We start from the raw sequence: 24,154 nt of genomic DNA, 5'->3' as shown, positions 1-24,154 counted from the left end.
GTCTACAAATTAAAACATAATATAAAATAAATAAATATATAAATATTTTATACTGCCAAAGGAAACCCATACCTTCCCAGAGACTACATTTACAAACTGTATTCGTATCACTCTAGACAGGGCTAAACTCCCACAGTGCTTGGATGATTCATTGTCTTCTGGGATTCATGGCTGCCACAACTTTTTGCCACGTGCATATCTGAAGATGAGGGTGCTACAACACTGGTTCTTAGACGTCTTCCGCCCTCATCTTAATTTGCCAAAAACAAGACTCTTTCTACCACCACAAGTCCAGAGAACAATCACTCGGTGGACACACCTAAGAAATCTTTCAGCAGGAGCACCTTTCAACACCCAGCACTGACAACTGTCATTACCACAGACACATCAGAACTCAGGTGGGGGGCCAACTTGGTGCACCCCTCAATCAGCAGACATAGGAACATAGGAAGCTGCCTTCTACTGAGTTAGACCATTGGTCCATCTAGCTCAGTATTGTCTACACAGCCTGGCAGCACCTTCTCCAAGGTTGCAGGCAGGAGTCTCTCTCCGCCCTATCTTGGAGATGCCAGGGAGGGAACCTGGAACCAGATGTTCTTCCCAGAGCAGCCCCAAATGTCTTACAATGCTCACACGTAGTCTCCCATTCAAATGCAAACTAGGGTGGGCCATGCTTAGCATAGGGACAATACATGCTTGCTACCACAAGACCAACTCTCCTGGAGTCAGAAGCCAGAAGCCAGGGTCAGATGCCAGACAGTATATAAATTATCTAGAAATGCTTGCAGAGTTTTCCATCCATCCATCCATCCATCACAAAGCAGTCCAGATCCAAATAGACAAAACTACATCAAAGGCCTATATACACAGGCAAGGAGGTACAGGCACCAGAAAGCTGCTAACCTTAAGCATGGAGTTTTATCCAGTTAAGAACAGAAATGCTACATTTATATTGCAGAGGAAGATGTTTAATGATGGACAAGCTGTAGTTTGAACAGTTTATCTTCCATTACTGGTCTTCGAAACATGGAATATAGAAAATGCCTTTGCTAGTTGTTGGGCATCCATGGACGACTTCTTGGACATCCAAACCTTATTTTTAAAAATAAACTATTATGAAGGTAGATTTTAGAATCTAAGGCATAAGACCATACTACAGACAAAATAAGCTCATATTTATGGTCTGAATATTGTAAAATTCTTCCACCTGAAGGAATGTGAAGAATTTTATGATCAGTACAGTGGGATTAATTATCCTTTTTAGAATTTCTAAATATAGAAAGATTGAATATCTCTGTATATAGATTTCAGTCAAAGGGATAATAAAGCTTTTGCTTTGTTTTTTAGCTAATACTTTTCAGAGTGCTGAGCTCTTGAAATTGTTTTATTGATACACTGCATTTTTCTTCCACTTTATTTATTACCTGTAAGATTGTAGTGCTTTACTATAATGCTTTTTGTAACTCTCCTGAAAATCACTGTTTATTATGAGATAGAAGAATATATAATTTAGTGTGTTCAGTTTCTTTACCTTGACATACTCTACCTTTTAAAAATTCCTATACTTAAAACAGCTAGTGTGGCCTCAGTCATCCTATATAAGAACAGCCCTGCTGGATTAGGCCCAAGGCCTATCTAGTCCAGAATCCTGTTTCACACAGGGACCCACAAGATACCTCTGAGAAGCCCACAGGTAAAAACTGAAGACATGACCTCTTTCCTCCTGTTACTCCCCTGAAACTGGTATTTAGAAGCATCTTGCCTCTGACTATAAGCCATTGATAGACCTGTCCTCCATGAATTCATCTAAGCCCCTTTTAAATACTTCCTGGCTAGTGGCCCTCACCACATCCCATGGCAGAGAATTCCATAGATTAATTATGGGCTGTGTGAAAAAGTCCTTCGTTTTTGTTGGTCCTGAATTTCCTGGCCTTCAGTTTCATGGGATGACCCTTGGTTCTAGTGTTGTGAGAGAGGGATCAAAAATTGATTGATTGATTTTATGTTCTATCTATCTATCTATCTATCTATCTATCTATCTATCTATCTATCTCTGAAATATAGTATATAGTTGCCTCTTTTCCAAACTAAAAAGCCCCAGATGCTGTAGCCTAGCCTCATAAGGAAGATGCTTCAGGCCGTTGATCATCTTGGTTTTCCTCTTCTGCACCTATTCCAGTTCCAGTGGTGTAACTGTAATAGGGCAAGGGTAGACAATTGTCTGGGGGCCGACTGCTTTGGGGGGCCCTCAGAGGCAAGTCACATGACTGACGCCCCCAGCTGCTTACCCGCCCGGGCTTCCTTCAGTTGTAGTCATCCTCCGAAATTGATGTGAGTGTTAAGACCTAGTACCATTAAATGACTTGCATCGTCCACAATTTACAAAACCTTTAAAAAATAATTTAAGATGATGTTCTGTTGTGGCACATAGGTTTTTTATATATATAAAACAAGTTTATATTTCATATATATATATATATATATATATATATATATGAATGAAATTTTACTATGCTTTTTGTTACTATTCAGACTCATTTAAGGTTTTTTTTTACTTCATGAGTTGAGCTTCAGTGGAGGGGGGGCATTTTAAAATCTTGTCTCTGGGCCCACTCTAACCTTGCTACGTCCCTGTCCAGTTCTACAATGTCCTGTCTTAAGATACAGTGACCAGAACTGCATGAGGTACTCCAGATGTGGCTGTACCATAGATTTGTATAAGGGCATTATAATATTAGCATTTTTATTTTCAATCCCCTTCCTGATGAAAGGGCCTTTTTCACAGCTGCTGTGTACTGAGTTGACACTTTCAATGAGCTGTCCACCACAACCCCACAATCTCTCTCCTGGTCAGTCACTGAGAGTTCATACCCCATCACTGCATATGTGAAGTTGGGGTTTTTTTTTGCCCCAATATGCATCACTTTACACTTGCTTACACTGAACCGTTTTTGCTGTTTCGTCACCCACTCCCCCAGCTGGGAGACTGAGCAACACTCCCCAGTTTGGAGAGATCCTTTTGGAGCTCCTCACAATCTATTTTGGATTTCACTACCCTAAATAGTTTGGTGTAATCTGCAAATTTGGCCGCTTCACTCCTTACCACAACTTCTAGATCATTTAAGAACAAGTTAAAGCGCACTGGTCCCAGTGCAGATCCCTGGAGGAACCAACCACTTGTTACTTCACTCCATTGTCCATTTATTCCTACCCTCTATTTCCTGTCCTTCAACCAGTTACCAGTCCACATATGAACCTATCCCCTTATTCCATTACTGCTAAGTTTACTCAAGAGCCTTTGCTAGGGAACTTTGTCAAAAGCATTTTGAAAGTCTAAGTATACTATAGTACACTATATCAACTAGATCAACTTTATCCACATGCCTGTTGACACTGTTGTGTTTTGCCATGTTCTTCTATGTTTAACAATTTTGTCCCAAAGTATGCTTCCCATCAATTTACCCTGCACAGAAGTTAAGCTAAGCAGCCATATTTTCCCAGTTCCCTTCTTGAAAATGGGACTTACATGAGCTACTTTCCAGTCCTCTGGTACAGTGCCTAATTGTAGGGACAAGTTACATATTTTTGCTAGTTTTGCATTTGAGTTCCTTCAGAACACTTGGGTGCATGCCATCTGGCCCTGGGACTTATACACACAGCAGGGTTCACCTCCCGTTTGCTTGGAGGCTTTACTGAGAACTCGAAGTTGCCTCAAAAAAATTACACAAATAATGGATATTATTTTGATATAATTATATAATGGATATATATCGGTTTATACTTTAATGTGCAGTTAAAAACCCGAATTGTGTGTGAACTGCTTCCTGATAACACACAGGGATTTCGGGGTAAATCTGACCCCAGATGAAAAACTTCTTGATGATTTGTTAATTTCTAGTTTTTCAAGACAGTTTAGAACATTCTCTCTCATGGCCACAAATTGGCACAGTTGTTCAGCCTCCAAGCCTGAGAAGCTCATTTCTGGAGCGGGGATATGTTCAGTATCCTCTGTTGTAAAGACAGATGCAAAGAACACATTCAGCTTCTCTGCAATCTCCTTATTATCCTTAATAACCCCTTTCATGCCTATCAACAACAAATATTAGCCTAAGGAGCAAGAGGTTGCTGGTTCGAATCCCTGCTGGTATGTTTCCCAAATTATGGGAAGCACCTATATTGGGCAGTAGCAATATAGGAAGATGATGAAAGGTATTCTCTCCTACTGCGCGGGAGATGGTAATGGTAAACCCCTCCTGTATTCTACCAAAGAAAACCAAAGAGCTCTGTTGTTGCCAGGAGTCAACACCAACTTGATGGCACAACTTTATTTTACTTTTTCAACAAAGATCACACACCACATCCACTGTGTCCCCCCTCTCCCCAACAGAAATGCAATTGATCTACACAATAGTGTGAAACAACAAAATGTACTGTCCATGCCCACCCCCCCAATACAAACAGACCATATACATAGAAAAATATATATGCACCGTGTATAGTTATTTGTTCACACACACACCCCATGTGAAATAATTCTGCATAAACGTTATACCAAAAAAACTTTAAGCCAAAAGCACAGTCCAGTAAATCTTTTAACATTCACAGTTGACCAAATATATGAATATTATAACACAGGTATCAATTGAACCTCCTGTAATGAATTAGCATACAATGATGAAACACACAACATTTTGAAAGAATTGTGAGAAAGATAATTTCTATTTCATAAGTCCCCCCAATACAGCAGCAGCCAGCAAGCAAGTGTGATAGTGCAGACTACTAGGACCAACATTAAACGCCCTCCCTCCCCAAGCATTTCATCAACAAGAACACAACAACACCACTACACGTATGCGAAGCTGAGACCTCTGAGTGCTGCTTTGGCACCCGGGCTTAAGCAGATCAAGGTCAGATCCCTGGATGCAAAAACAGGGCTGGCAGTGGCACAGCAAGGTTACTCCCTCCCTCCCCACACAAGTGTAAGAGAGTGATGAGACAACAGCACACAGTTTAACAAAAAACATTCTGCAACAAAACAGAGCCTGTGGCAAGAACAGAACCTATTGTAATGCAAACAGTCTAGTTTGAATAAAATGATGTTGCTTCTTGAACACAAGCCACAATATGACCCACTCTTCATTGCAAAGATGTCACACACAGAGAACCTGTGCCCATCCATGAGGTTCGCAAAATACAGGTAAAGGCACAATGAACCAAGGCACTTGAATTAAGTTATATACATATACTGCTAGTGATTATTTGTGATGGATACAAAAATAACACACATCATGCTGTGCAAAAGAGTTAGGGTTTGGGTTTGAGTTATGTTTTGCCATGGCCTCAGAATGCGTGACATGTTTTGCCATGGCCTCTCTGTGTGACAGGCTGACACAGCAGCAAGCTCATCCTTCGCCATGGTTGAGGGGTTGGGGAGCTAGGGAGGGTTGGGGGGAGGTGTATCTATGTATGTGCTGCTTCAGTCGCAGTCCTTCCATGGGGAAAAAAGAGCAAAGCTAAGTCGCACACGGACATTAAAGAAACAAGTGCAAAGCCATATTACAAATTCAATCAATGATATCAGTTCATATCAGCATGCAAGTACTTCTCAGCAGAAAACCCCCGCTCTTGCCTGCCTGTCTCAACACACCAGAGCCTCTGATGGATAGGTGCTGCTGCTGGGCCATGGTGGCACCAGTCCACCAACCATTTGAAAACCCCTCCATCTGCCTCCTCCACTCTTGTCCCTTCCCCCTGGCCAATGCTGGCACAGTTAACCCTGGCAACACAAGATTTGAATGGCAACAAGCCAATCTGGAATCAAGGGGGATTCGCCGGCCAATAATTCACTTTGTAAAGTCACCAATCTGAAGCTTGGAAGGTGGGGTTTTCAATATGTTTTGCAGGAAAACAAAATGGAGAGCAAGAGAGATAACCACAAAAATGGAGGACCAAATCTCCAATTTTTTTCAGGTCCAAATCTGGTTGATTTGGTTTGGACCCAAATCTGGGCGATTGCGCACAGGGGTGATTTGTTCTGTCTACAAATTGCCCGAACCAGCTAGATTTGGGTACAAATTCTTTTGTACCCATATCAATTTACACTTCCCTAGTAAGCTGAATTATTTGGATCACACCATGGTCACAGTTCTGAACTGGTTCTGTCCTGGGCACCACTCACTATTAAGTCCAAGGTCATCTTCTCTCTGGTTGGTTATGCAATCAACTGTTCTAAGGCACAGTCATTTAGCCTGTCTAGAAATTTGGCCTCCTTGTCAGTACCCATAAGTGATTTGCCCAGTCTAAGTGAGGATAATTGAAGTCACCCACTATTACAGCTCTCTCTCTCTTTGATGCCTCTCTTATTTGCTGCTTTAACTCCCGGTCACTCTCAGTGTTTTCTTCTGGAGGGCGATACCACATCTCCTGTAACACATTTCCTTTCAGTCCTCTTATTTACACCTATGTTGATTCTGTGGAGGACTCCTGTCCTCCTGGTTTTTCTAGCTTGTTGGATTCTATCCCTTCTTTAATATACAATGCTACTGCACCCCCAATTCTCCGCTCACTTTTCTTTCTGTAGAGTTTGTATCCAGGTATAACAATGTCTCACTGGTTCTCACCGTTCTACCAGGTTTCCGATATGCTCACTTTATCTATGTTTTCATTAGCAACCAAGCACTCCAGCTCATCCATCTTGGCTCGGAAGCTTCTGGCACTGATATATAAACACCTGTATGCTATAAACACATATAGGGAGGTAGTCAATGTCTACCTTCTCTCTCTTGGTTATGGTGGAGTCTTCTGCCCCTTTGCCGTGGAAGTCTTTACTCACTGCTAGCACCATGGGATGAGTAAGATGTGGGGGTTCATTACAATAGAGCATCCAACTTCCATTGCTCAGAGGTGATCACAACTTGAATGTTGGGCTGAGTGGTTATTTATTTCATGAATGAAATTTATTTCATGAATGTTCTGCTAGCATGTATGTTTATAGCTATGTATAAATAAATGAATAAATATACTGTACACAGGAGAGCTGGTCTTGTGGTAGCAAGCATGACTTGTCCCCTTAGATTAGCAGGGTCTGCCCTGTTTGCATATGAAAGGGACACTTGAAGTGTGAGCATTGTAAGATATTCCCCTTAGGTGATGGAGCCACTCTGGGAAGAGCAGAGGGTTTTCCAAGTTCCCTCTCTGGCATCTCCAAGATTGGGCTGAGAGAGATTCCTGCCTGTAACCTTGGAGAAGCTGCTGCCAGTCTGTGTAGGCAATACTGAGCTAGATGGACCTATGGTCTGACTCAGTATATGACAGTTTCCTATTTTCCTATGTATCTGAAGGGAATCAGTATTAAAGAGGTCACACATTTCTGTCACAATGTCAGAATTCAAGGCAACAAGTGCCAGGTATCACCATGAATTTTTCCAGCATTCTAAACCAGCAATTTTACCATATATTTTTGTAACTTGATTATTTCTACTGTATATTATAGTCAGTTCAGTCTTAGGGAAAAGCAGTATGAACTTAGGATGCTCATATTGAAATTGTTGATTGTAAAATATTTAGTGGATTAAAACATACATTAAATGGAAATTAAGAACATACTGCACTTAACTACCACTGCACTGCAAATATGCAATCCTGTAACCACTATCACGTATAGATTGCAACTCATGTGTCATGCAAATGTGAGCATTCTGGTGTGACAAATGTTGGATTGCATGAAACATATTTTTGCATATTATACCACTCTAATCTTCACAGGTTCTAATCTTTCATTTCTGAAAGAATTATATCAGTTGATAGAAAACGTTTATCTCTGTTCCTCTTGAAAACAAGGATGGGAAAGAATTTCAGAGGCAAATCTGTTGAACAATCAGTCATCTGGTGTACGTTTTTTTAAAAATGAGTTGATGCAATGCATGTATTATCCCCCCCCCCATATATATTGTTACACCTAGATCAAAGGCATTATGGAGAATCTATAATGTTGTTTGCACAGCAATTTCACATCCTTGGAATTGGTGTGTAATTCCTAATTGATAGAGCCCTATACTCTTGCTGTGCTGCATATGTGTTAATTTTACAGCTCATATCTTTTGGTATTTGTTACACAGTTTCTACATCCCAGTTAATCTTGTGCTTTCTAACCCACCAAAGCAAGCGTTGCTAGAAAGCTTCTGCATATGATAATCTGCCTCTTCAGTTTCTGCAAAGCCTGCCCTTTCTAAAATGTAAAACCCATGTATTCTACTTTCTCTTATTATATCTGTTGATACAGACACTTGTCAGATTCTTTACTGTCTCTCAGGTTGCCAAGGAGACAAGACACTCACTGACAATTCTGAGTAGACCTTAAAGCACATGTACATGTATTTCAATCTTATTATTGCTGCTGCTAATCAGTTCATTTGCTCTGATGATGTTTACAACTTTTACATTTCAGTGGGGACCTATTATTTGTAAAACATCAACATGGTGTAATGTATGTTTATTTCAGAAAATGTTGCATTTGGCAAGAATTCAGCATAAGCTAGCACTTCTTAGGGGGAAAAAAACAAACACACACACACACACACGGATTAATAATGTCCCCAATTTATGAGTGGATCAGCAGAATATCAGTAGCACTAATCTTTTCTTTTGTTTGTTTCAGCTCTATGTGGTGGCTATATTCATGGGAGAAGTGGAACTGTTCTTTCACCAGGTTTTCCTGATTTTTATCCAAATTCTTTAAACTGCACGTGGACAATTGAGGTTTCTCATGGCAAGGGTAAGGGCATCATGCAATATGTAACTTCAAAATGCCTCCTAAAGACAGCATAAGTTCCAAGTTTTTTGAAAAAGAACACAACTCGGTGAAACCAAAGGAACCCATCTAGAGCCAACATAAATAGAAAATTAAGTTAGCTCTCTGAAACATTGTGAAAAAAGCAGGAGAGGGAGAGGGAGCGGGGGAGTGAGAAAATGGTGGTTGCCAGAGTTTTAGTGCTTTAGTTTCCTTCTAGGGATGTGCGAACCAGTTCGAATCCAAACTGGTTCGAATCCAAACCAGGGTGGTTCGGAGGTTCGAATTCGAACCAAACCAGCCATCAGGTTCGGGCGGCAGGTTCGAATTCGAACCGAACCGGGGGTGGTTTGATTCGAACCCGTTTGGACTGGTTTGGACCAGTTAGGACACCCAAAAATTGGTAGGATGGTAGCTGGCACCCAGGGGTAGCTGTCACCCAAACCCCAAAGCAATCGGACACTCATACGATTTTCTATGAATTTTTGAAAATTGTTTTTATTTTTTCTCATAGGATATAATGGGACTCGAACCAGGCCATTATTCCTTATTGTGGAGCACCTATGGGTGCCAACAACCATGCAAACCCTGAAGCAATCAGAAACCCCTATGATTTTTATGAATATTTGAAATATTTTTAATTATTTTTCTCATAGAATATAATGGGACCCGAACCAGTCCATATCCCCTATTGTGGAGCACCTAGGGACACAAAAGCAGGGTGGGTGGTAGAGAGATAGGGGTGCCTACCACCCAAAAAATCCCAAGGCAATTGGACACTTCTCTGATTATTGGTGAATTGTTAAAGTATTTTTGAATTCCTCATAGAGAATAATTAGGATTGCAGCAAATGTATAGCTTCACGTCGGGGGTAAAGGGGTGTAGTAGAGTGGAGTGTGGTGGGTGGTAGTTCCTAGTGTGGCAAGGAAGCTATCAGAATTATTTGAAAGGAATTGGGCAAAGGGATGATTTTTAAGTGATTTTTGAAGTTTACGCGTCTTTAAGGTTTTTCTCCATAAAGAAGCATGGAGGTGTCAGCAAATGTATAGCTTCACGTCGGGGGCAAAGGGGTGGCCTAGAGCAGTGTGGGGTTGGTGGTAGTGCCAGGTAGGGGCAAGGAAGCTACCTGAATTATTTGAAAGGAATTGGGCAAAGGGCTGATTTTTGGTTAATTGTTGAATTTTACGCGTCTTTAAGGTTTTTCCTCATAAGGTATATGGAGCTTTCAGCAGCCCCATAAGTGCACTTGGGGGGTGCTGGGGTGGCCCAGAGCGAGTGGTGCTGTAGTGCACATACAGTGCCAACCACCCACATGGGTTTCTAACCCATGGGGTACAGGGTTCTGTTGTTTCTGAGGTATTGAGTATTGAAGTATTGAAGTATTGAAGTATTGAGTATTGAAGTATTGAGTGTGGATTCTATGATAGCATATTAGAGTGGATTCATGATGTCTCATTGAAAATCTCATTTGCTATCATAGAATCCACACTCAATACTTCTTTTGAGGGAGAAAAGTCTTTATCTTTTGTTTCTTTGACTAATAAAAATTCAGGGGTTTTTTGGGGGGGTGGATTGGGATCAAAAGCAAGGACTTAAAGAAAACAAACACGAAGATTTCTTATGAAGGCAAGCTATGGCAACACTGTATGCCACAGAGATCCTAGGAACTTAATTTAGAATATCAAATGAATTCTAGCTAGCATTGAAGGTACACATGTCCATCCATATTATCCTCCTGCAACAATTTAGCCTGAATGGTGTGGGCGTTTGCACTAAGGTTGGTACTTTAGGTGTGGCACCATCCTCCTTGATTCCCATTGTAGATTTTGTCTTGTATTACATAGACTTATATATTTTATAAACCAGATACTAGAGAGGTGTGTGTGTGTGCGTGCGTGCGTGTGTGTGTGTGTGTGTGTGTAAAGAGCCACAAAATGGCTCTCTGCTTGAAAACGGCAGCTGGAAATGACATTGAAAATCATTTCCAGGTTGTTTCTGGCCACTCAAACCCGTGGATAGGTGAATTTTGCATATTTTTCTACCTATGGATAATGAAACTGGGTTTGTAAGACCCAGTCATGGTTTACATTGATTGCATCAATTTTTGTAACATTGTCAAGACTCATATTTCTAGGCTAGGAAATATCTTATTTGTTTTTATTCTTTCAACTACCTTCTATTGCCTTTTTTAAGGCCAAGGCTTCCAAAAGCATTGTACATGAAATGTTAAGGCAATGATCAATATAAATTTTTAATAAAAGCAGCAAAACAGAGCAGCAGAAAAACATAAAGCTGAACACACTAAAATGTCTTTCATCTGACTTGGTTAATGAAAGCTGGTAGTGGAATCTTGCCCTTTAGCTGACCAGGATAGTCAATGAGTCAGTTACAGGAGGGTCTACATATCTGGTTGTTTGTCCCCTACTCAAACAGAAAATGTTGTTCTTTTTCCATCCTTCAAGGTGTACAGCTAGCCTTTCACACCTTTCACCTGGAGAGTTCCCATGACTATTTGCTGATCACTGAAGATGGAAGCTTCACAGAACCTGTGGCCAGATTAACTGGGTCTGTCTTGCCTCCTACCATTAAAGCTGGACTGTTTGGAAACTTTACTGCACAACTTCGGTTCATTTCTGATTTTTCCATTTCTTATGAAGGCTTCAATATAACATTTTCAGGTAAAGACATAGGGCCAGAAGGATGGTTTTGAAATGATTTATATGTATATTGTTGACTAGAACAAGGTTGACTCAGCCTTCCATCCTTCCGAGGTCGGTAAAATGAGTACCCAGAATGTTGGGGGCAATATGCTAAATCATTGTAAACCGCTTAGAGAGCTTCCAGCTATAGAGCGGTATATAAATGTAAGTGCTATTGCTATTGCTATTGCTAGAACAATCATATTAAACAATACTGCAATATGAATTATTTATGAAATTATTAAGCTCTAATATAGAGTAGAAATTGAGAGAAAAGGTATTTAGGTGCAGGCACACAACTCTATTTATCTTTTTGTTCCTAGTTTATCTTTCCAAATAATTTCCTCATTATGGCATATGTAGGTGATATTTTAATGGGGCTAGTTATTGGGATTGCTGTAAATAATTGAGCTACACAGTTTTATTATTATGCTATGAGCAGTACTACCAGGCAACTATTTAAGTTTTTTTTAACTTAATGTTACTTTATTTAGAATAAACCGAGTTGTTTTCCACTTTGGCAAAAAAAAAGTGGGCTTCACAGTCTCACAATCCTTAGGATGTGTTCTCAGCAGTACTGTTAGGGTTTTACTATTTAGAATATTTATGTGTTTTTTCAACAAAAAAGTTCAATATGAGGTTTACATAGCAAAAAGAATCGGAGAGTTTCATGTCCCAGAGAGGCTCCACAGTCTTAAATATATATTTTTCTTTTTAAAAGGGAGCAGCAAAAAAGCATCTGAAAAATTCACTGTGCTGAGATAAATAGGGACAGTTGTTCTCTCCCTGCTAAATATTAGAGAACTACCAGATGCCTCTTTGACCATTAAACTATGGATAAATAAATAGGACATAAGGAGTAAACACTTATGAGGACATGAACACTCCGGAGTGAACACGCGATACATGCCTGTTGATTTTAGTCTGCCAGCAAGGACTGATGGTAATAGTTGCAAGGCTGGAACCCAAATTTCTCCAAAGAAATTCAAAGAAAATTTCAGGATTTCTCCCAAGAAGAAACATCTGAGAATTTTCTAAGATCCAGTTCATATGATACTGGCAGCAGCACACACGAAGAAGGAAGGGGCTTGCCAAGAGCTCACAGACATCCCGAGTCCCTCCTGACACATCCTTCGATCGTCTGTGTGGGCTGCTCATCTAGACCCTATTTATGTACTTCACACTCTTCTTTAAAACCAGTATTTGGAGTGCGTGTTTAGGGGCCCTTCGGATGAACAGTCCATATGCACGATCAAGGGACACACAAGGAAGGTTTCAGGACATCCTCCATGGATGGATCACATGTGCTGCCACTGGAATAATTCAAAATGGCCTTCGGACAGTTACTCCGATTTCTTCACATTTCTGTCACAGTGCTGCCGCTCACTAGACATCCCCCAATCAAGCATAAGCAATGAGGAAGAATGCCTTATAGTGGGAGACACTTCTGTCTGATGGAGTACTACTGAGTAGGGGTGTGCAATTCAGATTTTCGGTGATTCGGTTCAGGACCCGAACTGAATCACCCCTGTTCTGTTTTGTGCCCGAATATGGGCCACCTGAATCACCCTTGATTCGGTTCGGATTCGGATTTAATCCGAATCCGAATTGATTCGGGGGGAAAGGGGCCCAGGGACAAAATATTGGGGTGGGGTGGTAGTGCCCAATGGGTGGAAGCTACCACCCCAATTTCAGGGGTATTGGGCAAAGGGCTGATTTTTGGGAAATTTCTGAATTTTTTGTGTCTTTGGTGCAGATTGGTGCAGATTGGGGCAGAAAGTGGGGCCTGGGGAAGAATAGTGGGGTGGGTGGTAGTGCCTAATGGGTGGAGGCTACCACCCCAATTTAAGGGGGATTGGACAAAGGGCTGATTTTTTGGGAATTTTTGAAGTTTTTGTGTCTTTGGGGCAGTTTGGGGGCAGAAAGTGGATCTGCCCCAAAAGAGTGGGGTGGGGTGGTAGTGCCTATTGGGTGGAGGCTACCACCCCAATTTCAGGGGGATTAGGCAGAGGGCTGATTTTTTGGGAATTTTTGAAGTTTTGGTGTCTTTGGGGCAGATTGGGGGCAGAAAGTGGATCTGCCCCAAAAGAGTGGGGTGGGCTGGTAGATAGTGCCTAATGGGTGGAGGCTACCACCCATCCCCAATTTCACCCGTCCCCTCAGAAGTTTTTCTGAAGGGATGTTATTCCCTTATTTTCTGAGGTGTGAATTCTCATTCTATGATAGCAAATGAGATTTTTTTCAATTAAAGAACTCTCATGACCCCACTTTCACTTTTTCACACTCTCATTTACTAAGAATATGATGAATGGATCAATCTAGCACACTGCACCTTATGAAGAAAAACCTCAGAAATTCACCAAAATTCAGCCCTCTGCCCAATCACTCTGAAATTGGGGATGGGTGGTAGCCTCCACAGATCGTTCTGTGCCCAAATTTTTTTGCACATCCCTACTTGCAACATCTTAGAAGGCATGCACAGAGTGCTGGGAAACGTAGCCCATTCCAGTGCACTCCTTATAGGGCTCTTAAAGGAGGGCTTCATCTCTCTTAAAGGACCCTCCCAGCACTGATAAAAGTGAAGTTCTATACAGAGGTCAGCAGAGTGGGAAATAGTTCTCATATTGAAGGGTGGTTGGGTTTTTTTGCCAAAGTGGTCCCTGCTTGAAAAAATACTGAAGTCCACTGATTTAAACATTTATTCTCATAAGATCCTGCTGAGAGCCAGCTGGACACTCCTAATAGATCTTTAAATTCCTTCCTCACCCACTCCTTCAGTTTGGAACACCCAGGTTTGCTTCAACTAGGCTTGCTCAGAATTTGCATGTGCTCATTTGAGTGAAAATGCAATTATTTTTCCTTAAAGAGCTGAACTGCAATCTTACTTATGACTTGCACCAAATGTATATGACCCTAGTCTTGACAGTTCATTTTAGGGATGTGCAAAATGTTTTGAACTCGAAACAGACCATTTTGAGTGTCAAAAGCTCGAAACAAAATACCCTTAAAATCAAACACCTGTTTCATGTTCAAAACAAAATGATCCCATTTTGAATTGAAACATTTTGAGTGTTTCAAGCACCACTTTGGACAGCTGTTTTTCCAGGGAGAGATGGTCTACCTGTTGAGGTAGGCAGGTAGACCAAGCCTCTGCTCCAGACTTTGTGTGTTGTCCCAACTCAGAGGACTGGTCTTCCTGCTGTGTGAGACTGGTAGACCAGGCCTCCTGGTCTATGGTAGACCAGTCCTCTGAGGTGGGCCAATGTGCTAAGTTGGGGCAGAGGCCTGTTCTACCCGCTGACCCCAATTGGTAGGCCAGCTCTCCCTGGGAAAAAGAGCCCTCCAAAATGGCACTCAAAACACCTGAAATGTTTCCAGTTTGTTTCATCGAAACAGCCGACTTGGCAGGTGCTTCAACAAAACAGCATTTTATGTTTCATTTCAAGCTCAAAATGAAACACAGTATCCTTTTTGGGCACATCCCTTTAGATCCTATAAAATCTTTGGTATATATGATTGTCAGAGTTCTACAATCTATTCTAATATCTCAAAAAAGATTATAAACATAAGATAATGTGTGAGAGAGATCTTAATAAGAAATTTTTAAACTGAAAATGAAACATGTATTTGTTTAAGTTGCCATAGAGACTTTGCAAGCTAAATCGGAATCATTTTTAAAATCAGTGTTTTAAAATATTACATGCAATGCTAGAACATTGCTTGATATGTTGTGAAGGTTTTATACATATTTGGTGGTTCTGTTTATGTATGAGGTAATTTGAGAGCAGGTGCTATACATATACAGGCTATTGGTGCATATATATATTTAAGTAAAGTAAAGTTGTGCCATTAAGTTGGTGTCAACTCCTAATGACCACAGAGCCATGTGGTTTTCTTTGGTAGAATACAGGCAGGGTTTACCATTGCCATCTCCTGTGCAGTATGAGATGATTCCTTTCAGCATCTTCCTGTATAGCTGCTGCCCAATATAGGTGTCTCGCATAGTATGGGAAAAATGCCAGAGCGGATTCGAACCAGCAGCCTCTTGCTCACTAGGCAAATTACTTCCCCGCTGTGCCATTAGGTCTGCATATATATTGGGACATATCAAATGAGTTGTGGTAATCAGCTCTATAAATGTTTCAGCAATTTATATTAACCTAAATGCTATACTGATCTTGTTTTTATAATATTACTTTAGAAATATATGACATTTGAGATAGATTGCCAATTTAAGACTCATAAGTTCAGAAATCCCTGATGAAATAAAGGCATATTGATAAAAGGTGTGTACACAACTGGTGTTAGTACATGAAGACAAGGGCACAGTGATGATAATGTGCAGATAACCATTCTGTTTTTCTAGATTATCTATCGCCAAAAGACTATAGGCTAGATCACACAATGAGAAATTGAATAGGACAAGTGTAGGAGGGTGCGGCCAGAGATTGTCTGCTAAGCATCAGCTGTGTAGGAGGGCTGCATCTGACACAGTAGTTGTACCCAGCTGTTTAGTGAAGTAGGAAGAAAAGTCCTCCTACCCAACTGGCACTTAGCAGCAATCACTGCCTGTGCCTCCTATCTTGATTTTCACTCGCACACAGTCACAAAACAGGAGTGTGTACAGCTCCTGAACTTGGGTAGGATGCTTGTCCTACCCAATTTCTCATTGTGTGAACTAGCCCTGCGTCTTAAGACTATATTAAAATAGTGTCTAATCCATTTTAAAACACTTCATGCGGTACTAGTTGTGTATAGCTTCATTTAGCACACAAGTATATTTGCATTAAGCCCAACGATCCTGGACTAAATAGAGTAGAACAAATTAGCATGGGTTGTATACTAAAGACTTGTAGCATGAATGGAAGTTCTGTTCAAGAAAGGAAGGGCAATTTCCCCCTTTCACCAGTCAGCCCTTCATGCCACATGCTATCCTGTTCTGGAGGGTCCTCCAGGTATCAATAGCAGATATTTGGGTGACATGGAGTTGCAGAAGGATGGGAAGACTGGCAAAAATAATGTCTCCCAGTTTATGCAAGTAGAACTTCTTGTAGGCCACCTCCTGCCTCAAGGGCAGGGTGCCTCTGAGTACCAGTTGCAGGGGAGTAATGGCAGGTGAGAGGGCATGCCCTCAACTCCTGACTGTAGGCTCCCAATGGCATCTGGTGGGCCACTGTGCGAAACAGGATGCTGGACTAGATGGGCCTTGGGCCTGATCCAGCAGGGCTGTTCTTATGTTCTTACTTGCACAGCACTATCAGCACTTAGAATACAATCCCATGTCTTGTTCAAACCCATATGAGAGAAGGGACACTTGTCAGAATAATCTTCAAAGAACATTTCACACATATTGAAACAGTGTGAATAAAGTTGGCATAATGCAGGAGTATATTCTTTTTCTATTACCATAAAAAAGACAAAAGCACTAATTCAGGGTCAAGAGATTAAATGGCCAACAGAGTTGAAAGGGGAATTGTACTCCCTTGATCTCTGAGAAGCTGTTGGAACTTATAGCTAGTTTTCTGGGAGAACTAAAGTTATTAGAACAAAAGTGAAGCTGTGTAAGACGAAGTGGACTGAAAAGAGGCAGAAAACCAATGCAGTAAATGTACTAACCCACAACTGGATGAGAAAAAAAGTGAAGCGTAAGTATGAGAGGAAAGGTTGGGGTAGAGAAATAATGGTTTGGCTTAATAAAGTTAAACCCATACCTTTTCACATGGTGATTATATTTAGCTCTTATTTACTTGAACCTGTAAAAAATGGCTGTCAGTATATATTCATCCTCCTTCAACAATTTCCCCCTATTACAGGTGGTCCTCGTTATTTGCAGTGGTTCCATTCTCACCTATAGCCCTGATTTTCAAGGCTTTTGGCTGTTTTATTGGTTTTATTGTGTTTTAATAGTTTGATTTTAATTGTTAATTTGTTTTTAATTGTTTTTATCATGTTGTGAACCGCCCTGAGCCGCATCGGAAGGGCGGTATATAAATAAAAATAAATAATAAATAAATAAATATAGGTGAGAATACAGAAACCATGTATAATGAAATCTTACCCTATGGGAATCCAGGGGTTAGGTTTCTTAAGCGGAAAAGTAGGGGGGACACGCAGAAATAAAGAGAATAAAGCACTGTAATTAATAAATAAAGCACTTGCCCTTTAGTCCTCAAGATTTATTTTGAGGGATCTTCAAATCCCTCAAGATGTATTAGATTAGTACAGAGGTTCTAAAACTTGGGTCCCAAATTGTTGTTGGACTACAGCTCCCAACATCCCCAGCCACCTTGACCAAAGGGACCCAAGTTTGAGAACCCCAGGATTCTCAAACATAAGGACCTAATAAGAGTCCTGCTGGATCAGAACAAAGAATCATTTAGCCCAGCATCCGATTTCTGACAGTGGCCAACGAGATGCCTCTGGAGAAGTCCACAAGCAGAACATGAAAGCAATATACTTCTTCCATTGTTGCCTCTCCTCCACTCTTTTCTTCCATCTTGACTAATATGAATCTTGTAATACTAATGGGGTTAAGCCAATAGGGTTAAATATAAGCCTGAGACAGTAATCGAAGATAGAAATCCAAGCCCTAGCCTCCAATTTAATCATCCCCGTTTCGATCCAAATAACTGCTCTAGATACACATCTGGGTACCTGAAATAATTTTTTTTAGAAAATTAGATTGAACTGCCTCTACTTTCTTAAAACTATCATATATAACCAGCTGTACTCCATACAATAATTGCGCACGGACCATGGCATCTACAGTTTAATAGCTGCAGGGATGAATTGGGCACCTCTAGAGTGAAAGTATGATTGAATCATGTAGGTGCTCTTTTTCCCATTTTGGGTGATGTATTCTCTGTGTGTTGTTCACAAACCAGAAGCCTGAAAAATTATCCTAAGATATTTAAATTATCTAACCTGTTCAAGTTTACAACCATTTAAAAGTAACTAACAGCTATGCAATTAACTTAAAGATCTCAAGAGGAACATGGCAAGGGTGTCCTTTATCTCCCATCCTTTTTGCTTTATCAATTGAGCCACTAGCCAACATTATCTGATGATACTCTTAAGGAAATAAAGATAGAACATCTTAGACACTGTGGACAGTTTATTAACAGTTGATGGCATTTCATCATAAACTCCAAAGCATTTTTTGGATACTAATAACCAAAATAGTATTCTATTATCAACATACCACATGTTTTAAGATAAATTATTCACAGTCAGAATTTATGTGTGTGATTTTGAACGCATTACATTTTCTTGCTTTCTTTAATTAAACAAGCAAAAGCATTCATGAGATTATCAGGGGTGTGATTGTTAGAATCAACAAGGGAAATAAATAATTTCAACAAGCTCTTTTTAAAAGTTAAAAGATTTTTTTTTTTGCATTGACCAAAATTAAACTTGTAATGGTTAATAAGAATTAAAATTATAAAAATGTTAGTGTTGCTGAGATTTTTGTTCCTATTCCAAATTTTTCTATTCTAAACATCCACTGTATTACTAAAAACTTGGGACAAAGTAATTTAATTATTTGGTAGGAAGAAATAAAATAAACAGATTGACTGTGAGAACAGTGAGAACCCTCCAGACAAATAGCGACTTAGGCTTAGGGGTGTGCCCAAATCGGTTTGGTGCCTCCTTAGGGAAGCGCCAAACTGACTCAGGCTCCTGTATCTGAACTGGTTCAATGGGGTGGGGATCGGTTCCTAACCTGCTCCACCATCACCTCAGCGCTTTTCTGCTTGCTTTCCAAAAGGCCACGTGTGGCTCCAACTCGCTTTCCAAAAGGCCATGTGCAGCTGCAGCACTGCCCCCAGAAGCTTGTGCATGGCGTTGGCACGCACATGGCTGTGTGCATGCATCATACTATGCATCATATTATGATGCATGCCAGTTGAGGCAAATATTTAGATTGATTAATGGAGATATTAGAACACAATATATGTCATTTGACCATCAGCGACATGTTTCCAATCTAACTGGCACTTGCAGAGCACAAGTGGGTTATTCAAGTGGGTTATTCAATTTGCACCTTTGCTCAAATACACAAACCATTAGGTGTACTGCAAGCCAGCCGCAGCACAGGCAAATTGTCTCTGCCCTCCTAACACTGTGCAACATGTGGGCCAATGTCCTTTGTTTCAAGAAGAGGAATTTCTGTTAACCATGAGTATTGCTAGTGGAAAAGAGATGGCACTGAGCTGAATATGAGCCAAGATAGTGGTTTGGTTTGGTATCAGTTAAAATTGAACAAACAGAAGTGATGGAAATATGTATTACAAACAGAAAATGATGCATTCAGCAGGCAAAACTATCCCCTTTGTTCTTCTGATCCACCACAAATATGCTCTTATGTTCTACTTTATAAAAACCATTCTTCTTTGACTACAAAGAAACTGTTCTACTTAGTTTTATTCTTCAATTCCTCTGCCGGTGGTGCGGAGCGGGGGGAATCCTGCAGGGGTTACCTTGACTTCATATTGAACTTCACTTTCAAAGACCGCAGTTCCTATATGCACTAAGATGAGTCTGCACATGCAAATTAATTCCCATATTGAATTATCAGTTATATATTTTTATGAACTACTAATCCGGAAAAGGGGTTTATTGTGTATACTTCTTTTGAAAGTGTTGAAGAAAATTACAAATATACATGCAGTCAAATACTGGTTTAGATGACATTTGTCGAGATCCCCTCACCCCCCACCAACCAGTGACTTGCAAACAGTTCCTGCAAGCTGTTATGCCATCTCAGTAGTTCATAGGAGAGAGCATTTACCGCCTTTGCTATGCCACCCACAGAGTTGTATTCATAGCAGAAACTGGAGCTGGTCCAGATGCTGATGCAACAATTGCCATCATGACAAATGCTTCAGCAGCTGCTCTGAACTCAGATTTCACACCGTAAAGTGTCATGCAAAAACTACCCAGGGCGGAGGAGACAGGCTTCTGAATGCATATGTAGTGTACTGTAATAGAGAGAAATGTTTCTCATTAGATACCCAGAAAAAACCCTATTCACATATGATCTTGCCCCTTCTATTGAGGGCATGCACAGGCTGCCCCAGTATGCTACATTCTCATAAAAAGATTCAATTCTTTGCTTTTATTGCCACACTTACTCTGCAAGTCCATAGTGTTTTGAGAGCCCATTAGCACATGCAGTAGAGAAATAGCTCAGTGTCTCTAAGCATGCTGCCATGACAGTATTTCTGTGATGCCATGCAAACAACACAGGCAGGTATACCAGTGCAAGGCGTAGGCATCTTACAAAAACCAGAAATCTCATGCATTTTTTTTAAAAAAAATAATGTGTTTAACGAAGTTCCACGTTAAACATAAATATCAATATAAAAGTCTAATAAAGCTGCAAGTAATATGACTTTGGAGTAGATGCTGGGAATCCTTAACCTCATGCCTGAAATAATGTCTGCAAGCTCAACTTGCTCACACACACTCCCTCACACTGAAAGCTGGCGTAAAGTTGCACTGATTCATACCCAAACTGGAAATTCTTTCTATACTGTTGCAACTTCACACCCATGTTCCTTAGCCATGGGGATAAAGGTCATCCCTATAAACTTCCCTAAGAGATAGGTCCAGCTCTGGTAGCTATGGCAGGGTTGTAGGTATGCATGTGCACATGCAAATGCGCATGCGCGCGCACACACACCCTGTAGGCACAAAGCAGATGTTGAAAAAGAGTTTCATGTTGAAACAATAGTTTCAGTTGAAGGAAATCCATGGCACACATTGCAAGCTGGGAGCAAAATAACCTGTGGTTGTTTCTGAAGAAGCAGAAGTAGAAGCAGTGTCTTACAATAGAATCAAATTTGTGTGCTGGGATCCATACTGTACTGATAATTTTACTCCTACTCTCTACCAAGCAAGCAGGCAAATGACCTAGGAGCAGAGGCGCTCTTATCCCTGGACTTCCAGGCTGAAGTCCAGGGTCTCCACAGCCCCAGGGGATCCCCAAATCCTCTTTGGTCTTCTGTCCTGGATGGTGTGGTTGTCCGGCCGAGCATGATGATGCTTAATTTGCAAGGGAGAAGGACCTCCAAAGGCCTCTAGGTCCAGGCTCCAAAATTACCTAGGTGCACCTCTGCTTAGGAGAACTAACTCTCCCATTGATCCCTGAACTTTCCTCTGTTGTGCTGCTACCAACCAATCATGGTAAAGGAAAGAGGAGGGAGGGGACAAAACTAACTTCGTTTCCTTGCATAACACTCCTGCTTCCCCTACTGCCTACACTACTTGAAAGACAAATAAAGAGAAGGCATGGAGAAGGTATTTGGGGGCTAATGGCTAATTGCAGCAGGGCTTTGGGATTGCAAGGGTTGGTGGGAAAGGGGAAGGGCATTTTGGGGTCCTTTAAAATGTCTCAGAAAAACTGATCCAAGTTCTTTAAATCTGTTTCAGAAGAATTCAGATCAGTTTTTAGTTAGTCTAAGACAAGCTCTGAAGAGTTCATCTGTATCTATTAATGGCTAGTTCGACCCTGAATGGCAGGAAGATGAATCTGGAACAAAACTTTAATTAATTGCTCAACATCCAACATCCAGTGTTGCAGCACTGCAATGAGAGAGGTTATGTACACCTTAGAAGTTTGCCAAGCTGCACAAACTTGTGATGCGATGTTGCATAAACATGGGATACATACAGGGTTGTGCAACATGTGCAATGCATTATGCAACACATGAAACCTGGCAACATTTCCTTGCTGTCACTCTCGAACTGACATTCCTTTCGTTCTGCAGTGTCAATGTCAACACTAATAGACTAGCAGAACACTCTTCTGGATGTGGGCCACCATTAGAATAGGCAAGCTCTCCTGGAAACAAAATGCTTTGATAATGTGTATTTCCGCTCCTTCTCCTCAAATGTCCCATCTTGTTTCTTGTTTTCAATGTGTTGTCTGAAGAATACGAGTTGGAGCCCTGTGATGATCCTGGTGTTCCTGCCTTCAGTCGAAGAATAGGATTCTATTTTGGGGTTGGAGATGCCTTAACATTCTCCTGCTTTCCTGGGTATCGTTTGGAAGGTGCGAACAAGCTTACCTGCCTTGGAGGCGGCCGTCGTATATGGAGTGCACCTCTGCCAAGGTGTGTGGGTAGGTGGTCACATGCTTTCATTTCATTCATCAGATCGTTAATAGCACATGAAGGAGGCAGAAGAGAGCGTAGCAACCAAACTTAAAGGCTTGGGAGAACAGTTCTCTAACAAAGCACACCTGTATATTGGCACTTAGTGATCCTCTGTTTGACTTGTCGTTGCAGAAGTTTAAAAAGGTAGCTTGGTTTTTTAAGACAAATGTAGTATGAAAACTTGATAGTAACCATGGTAATAGTAAAATAGATAGCAAAAACAACTAACATACCTTTTTTAAAATAGGCTTTTAAATGCTCCATCTTTGATTATACCTGGTAGGTGCTTTTGTTTTTAGTTTTAATAATTCTCAATTTTCAGGTTTTAAAATAACTTTTAATTTGAAACTTAATTCTGATTGTGGTTTTAGCCTGACTTTTAACTTGTTTACCTAATTTGTTTAATTTTATTAGTCTTAGCGTACGTTATATCTTTTTATTAATGTTGTGAGCCGCCCTGAGCAGTAATGTACTGGAGGGGCGGGGTATAAATATTTTAAACAAATAAATAATAAACAATAGAAATTTGTTGCAACTGAATATTTTCAAAGAGATGGTAATCTAGAATGGTGCAAATGATTGTTCAATATTTAAATGGGATGTGAAGGTTTCTCCCAACTAATTATGATCTACTAGTCAATTCATGTTGCTAGTTAGAATTTGGCAGTGAAATGCTACAGGAATGATTGCACAGGAAATAATTTACATTTGCTCCCCACCCTGGCATCTCCAAGATAGGGCTGAGAGAAATTCCTGCCTGCAACCTTGGAGAAACCACTGCCAGTCTGTGTAGACAATACTGAACTAGATGGAGCAAGGGTCTGACTCAGTATGAGGCAGCTTCCTATGCTTCAGTGTGTGTATGTGAAGGCATAAATCTTTCTTCTGTTTTTGACAGTAAAGAAATAATCCATAGAACTGTTACAATCCTAAAGATACTTTACTGCTGTTCAAACCTTATTGCTTAACATTTCAGCTTAGATCTCTGACAGAAAGAACAGATTGTTTCACAGTACCGAACTGTGACCTTTTACTTCGCTCTTTTTTGTTCTGCTGATAATTAAAAGTACTGCAAGAACATTCAGCTTGCTGAAGAAAAGTAAATATTTTCAAAGATGTATTGAAAATTGGATTGTTTTAGAAATATATTATATAATATAAAACAAAATGGTTTTGTGATGCTGAGCAAACACTGTAAATTGCTATAGCCAGGCAAGTCCTATTGTATGTTGCTTAGAGAAGCAACGGCATTGGTCATCCCACAAAATCCACTTGGTTTGCATAGAAGGAGTTTGCATAGAAGGAGCTGTGACTCAATTTAGCCAACTCCATAAGTGATTGGCCTTGCCAGAGCTGACCACCCCTCCTATATTATCATGCAACCTGCTGCTCATCTGTATCTCTGGATCAGGGTCCAGAGATATTGTTGCAAACAAGAATTTTGGAAACAAGGAGCACTTCCAGATAATGATTTATTCTAACACACAAATTATGATGAGAGATTTTCA

The 24,154-nt window shown here is 40.5% G+C and overlaps 1 protein-coding gene across 9 annotated transcripts in view; it reads left to right on the top strand.

The window, feature by feature from the left end:
* Positions 1–24,154, top strand: part of CSMD1 (CUB and Sushi multiple domains 1) — a 1,678,033-nt gene that overhangs the window by 1,314,988 nt on the left and 338,891 nt on the right. For all 9 annotated transcript variants that reach the window (XM_053286225.1, XM_053286224.1, XM_053286226.1 and 6 more), the window contains 3 exons: positions 8,657–8,773; positions 11,251–11,466; positions 22,424–22,612. In XM_053286225.1, the coding sequence (XP_053142200.1) occupies positions 8,657–8,773; positions 11,251–11,466; positions 22,424–22,612 (522 nt within the window). The remainder of the gene's footprint in view (positions 1–8,656; positions 8,774–11,250; positions 11,467–22,423; positions 22,613–24,154) is intronic.

Source organism: Hemicordylus capensis, chromosome 1 (genome assembly GCF_027244095.1).
Source record: "Hemicordylus capensis ecotype Gifberg chromosome 1, rHemCap1.1.pri, whole genome shotgun sequence".
NCBI lineage: Eukaryota > Metazoa > Chordata > Lepidosauria > Squamata > Cordylidae > Hemicordylus > Hemicordylus capensis.
This window is presented reverse-complemented; position numbering and strand designations above follow the sequence as displayed.